At 42.6% G+C, this 4,053-nt stretch overlaps 1 protein-coding gene across 1 annotated transcript in view; it reads left to right on the top strand.

Annotated features, from left to right (window-relative positions):
- The first annotated feature begins 2,410 nt into the window (after positions 1 to 2,410).
- The window catches only part of LOC121682274 (dihydropteridine reductase-like), a 16,637-nt gene continuing 14,994 nt past the window's right edge, over positions 2,411 to 4,053 (top strand). Inside the window, exons 1-3 of the mRNA XM_042062352.1 lie at positions 2,411 to 2,587; positions 2,986 to 3,078; positions 3,574 to 3,670. Coding sequence (XP_041918286.1) covers positions 2,495 to 2,587; positions 2,986 to 3,078; positions 3,574 to 3,670 — 283 coding nt within the window. The 5' untranslated portion in view covers positions 2,411 to 2,494. The remainder of the gene's footprint in view (positions 2,588 to 2,985; positions 3,079 to 3,573; positions 3,671 to 4,053) is intronic.

Raw genomic sequence — 4,053 nt, 5'->3', positions numbered from 1 at the left:
GAGGCAGACAGACTATGCAGAGAAGTCTATCTCTCCTCTTCCCTTAAGTGAAGCATTGAACAGTTCAATGGCCCTGGGGACAAATGACTTTCTCATCTCAGTCTGTTGTTGAGCGAATCAGGCTCTTCTGCTGATCAGGCTGATCAGGCTCTTCTGCTTAACAATAGTGCTGTGGAGTGTGTGTGTGTGTGTGTGTGTGTGTGTGTGTGTGTGTGTGTATGTGTGTGTGTGTGTGTGTGTGTGTGTGTGTGTACACTGTCTGCAGATAGTGTATTAACTCTGTGATGTTCTGACTACCTGGTCCAAGGTTGCCAACCGTTTCGTAAAATACGGAATTGTTGAACTGATACGGAACGCATTTTTTTCCGTATTATTTGATCTAGCCATTGATCTAGCACATTGGATCTTATGGAGCGGCGCTGACAAAACTGAACTGAGTTGTAATTTACACGGCGGTGGCGGCAAAGTGCGATACTGCTGTGCGGATTTGTACAGAAAACAACGGAGTCTACTGTACACACTGCACGAAGACACTTTCAAACGGCGTTTTTTCTGCGTGGTTTTGCACGTCCAATTTTGATCCCCTGAAGGTGCAGACTGTTTCCTGCACCTGTTCAAGATGTAAACATGACGTCCAAGAAAGTTACCTAGTCTGACATTCAAATGTTGACGTCCAAGTGGGGTCATGGTTAGACATCCAAATAGCGGACCTAGTTGTCGTGTAGACGTCCAGAATTGTTCTTGGGGCCCCAGCTGTGGCGCAACTGGCTGGGGCACCTGCACCGTACGCCGGCGACCCGGGTTCGATTCCCGCCCCTTGGTCCTTTCCGGATCCCACCCCGACTCTCTCTCCCACTCGCTTCCTGTCATTCTCCACTATCCTGTCAAATTAAAGTCATAAAAAGCCCCCAAAAAATGTATATAAATAAATTAAAAAAAAACGACGGATGGAACATACATGATCTGCATGCCCATCACATGTCTAATGTTTAGTGGGTAGCCTAATTGAAAGTCGAAAGTTCAGAATTTTGTTGGTTTTTATTATCTCCATGACAGAAGCAAGAGGCAGAAGCCTACTACGAAGTGTCTAGCAGTTTGAGGACAAGAAACGGTGCATCATAGGGTCAAAATAGTAGCAGCCAAAGAGGATTGTTAATAACAGAACAAGTGTAACATGTGTAAAATAATTTAAAAAAATGAATGCGATTAAAAACAAATGAAGTGTTATAAATACTTTTGAGCGCTTTGGATTGCACTATGTGCATGTTAAATGCGCTTTAAAAATAAATCTGACTTGACTTGACTTAATTGCGTCACCATTAACGACTAGTTTAGAGTTTTGGAAAGAGTCTGAGATCTGCAAATTGTTTTTTATATGTGACAACAGTTTAAGGTTTTGCCAAAAGGGGGATCGATTCAAGAAATGTGTTCAGGCAACTGAGAATGTGTTCAGAGAATGGAGTTTAGTGTTTAGTGTTAGTGTTAGTTTTGTGAAAAACTGTAATAAGGAGTAGGCTCTCTGCTTACAATGTATCTCCACATGCTAACCTCAACCTAGCTACCACATGGAATGTATCAAACCAAATTTCATGGAATTTAATCATATTACTTTTTTATTATGTTTTATTTAGATTCGCTCCAATATCACAATAACAGAGTTGACAAATAATGAATGTATTGTCGGTGTATGCTCAACATTTTGTGCATATTAATGAAAGAAGAAGCATTAGGCCTACACTCCTCACTGCCTATACGAAATATTGCACCCGAGGAAGTGGCATCTCTCTGTGCAGGCGTATTAAAAATCTTTGTGGATTTTATGTGGTTTTATAACAGAGATAACAGAGTTGACAAGAACATTATATTACAATAAATATACATGAATAATATTGTTTTAATACTGAAATGTCACGTTATACATAAAATAAATATTTTATGCAACTGCTTTTAGCTTATAACAGTTAATAATAATCAGTGGTCGGAGATAGTCAATAAATAATATGGGGTATGGGAGTCATTTAGTTAATATTGTATGGATAGATTTCGCTAAAATATATATCAAGCATTGTTATTGGTGAAATATAATTTGTATTATTGTTCAAAACTGACTCAATACATTTTTTAGTAGGCCTAATACATGTTTATCTCGGAGACATACGTCACATAGATACATTCGAAACATTCTCTCAAAATAAAGACCCTTGCAGGCATGTCTACATGTTTTTATTATTATTATTATTATTTTGGGCAATTTTTTTATCATATGCTTCATGCATATATAAACTCACACACAGTATTATAGGCCGCTCACAGCGGAGTAGTCTAGGTCAACTCCAAGCATGGTCTGTGTGGCTCGCTGGAATGGGTGGACCTTAAAGTGGAGCAATCACCAGCCAGTCCCTCTCTCTCTCTCCCTCTCTCTCTCCGTGGCTGTGTTCCGCTGTTGAATGAACGGTGTTCATCATTGTTGCGATTTCTCTGGAGGGGAGTGAACATGGCCGCTACGGCAGCGAATCGTGTCATCGTTTACGGAGGGCGAGGAGCTCTCGGCTCGGCTTGCGTGCAATATTTCAAATCCAAAGGCTGGGTAAGTATCGAACTCCGGTGGGCACTTGTTGCGTCTCCATTTCCAGTATGATCAGCAGGCTCGGGAGAACTGATCATATCTAAAAGACTGATTTACGCGAGGTTGTTCAATTAAATCAATCTTTTTTTAATATTGTATATCAAAATTGTTCACAAAAGTCAAAATATAAGTTATGTATGAAGGATCTGTGCAAGAGATGAATGATTAAAGTAGACTATACCGTAGTAGCCCACTCTCAGTGTGTGTGACAAACGGTAGTATGAACCATACAGGATAATTCCCCTGCCACCAGGATTATTTTAAATTCTGTCTCTAGCAAGGAGGCATTGGATAGCCTATAGGTGATCTATAGATGTGTTTTTATTCCAATAGCTTGTTTTATCTCACTTCCGTTGCAGTGGGTTGCAAGCATCGACATCGTTGCGAATGCAGAAGCGAACGCGAATGTCCTGGTGAAGCTGTCCGAGTCTTTCACGGAGCAGGCTGGTCAGGTAGGCGATGTTATCTCCCATCTCCCATCCGTGGCATCGACAGCCGCGGCTTATTACGCTGTCTACTCGGTGCCGCTGTCAAGGCAACGCCGTTTACTCTCCATCTCCAAACGCAGACTAATTTCCTGCTCTGACGTGAGGCAGCTGTCCCGGTCTCAGCAGCTGTGTGTGTGTGTGTGTGTGTGTGTGTGTGTGTGTGTTTGTGTGTGTGTGTGTTCAGCAAAGAGACCCTGCGGTCAAACACCTGATATGAACCCGAGTAAATATCCCTCATTCACATTGTGTTTGTTTGTTCTCTATCCTTGAGGCCTGTTCACATTAGCGTAGGTTCCTCTGCTTCCTATAGAATGAAAGGGGGGGGTCCTCTGCGGTCTATGCGTCCTATATAATGTGTTGCATTGCGACTGTGTTTTGTGTGTGTGTGTGTGTGTGTGTATACTGTATTGAGTGAAATGCAATGTGTGTGTGTGTGTGTGTGTGTGCGTGTGTGTGTAGGTGACAGCAGACGTTGCCCAGTTGCTGGGTGATCTGAAGGTGGATGCTATCCTGTGTGTAGCAGGAGGATGGGCAGGAGGAAACTGCAGCTCCGTAGGTGGGATACCCCCCCCCCCCCCCCCCCCACACACACACACACATGCACACACACACACACACTCACACATATACACACACACACACACATACACTCACACATACACTCGTGCACACACACACACACACACACTGAAGAATTCTAATGGACACTTAGTAGACTATTACAATAAGGATGAGAAGTCTGCATATTTGTTGGACCAAACCAGGTAATAAATGAACTTACTTGAGACACACACTACACACAGACTAACATTATAATATAAAATAGAATACGCCTTACTTACTTTTTGGGGGCAGCCGTGGCCTACTAGTTAGCGCTTCAATTGTAACCGGAGGGTTGCCGGTTCGAACCCTGACCAGTAGGCACTGCTGAAGTGCCCT

The sequence above is a fragment of the Alosa sapidissima genome, chromosome 14, assembly GCF_018492685.1.
Source record: "Alosa sapidissima isolate fAloSap1 chromosome 14, fAloSap1.pri, whole genome shotgun sequence".
Taxonomy (NCBI): Eukaryota; Metazoa; Chordata; class Actinopteri; order Clupeiformes; family Clupeidae; genus Alosa; species Alosa sapidissima.
Note: the sequence above shows the minus strand (reverse complement) of the source record. Positions and strands in the feature narration are given on the sequence as shown.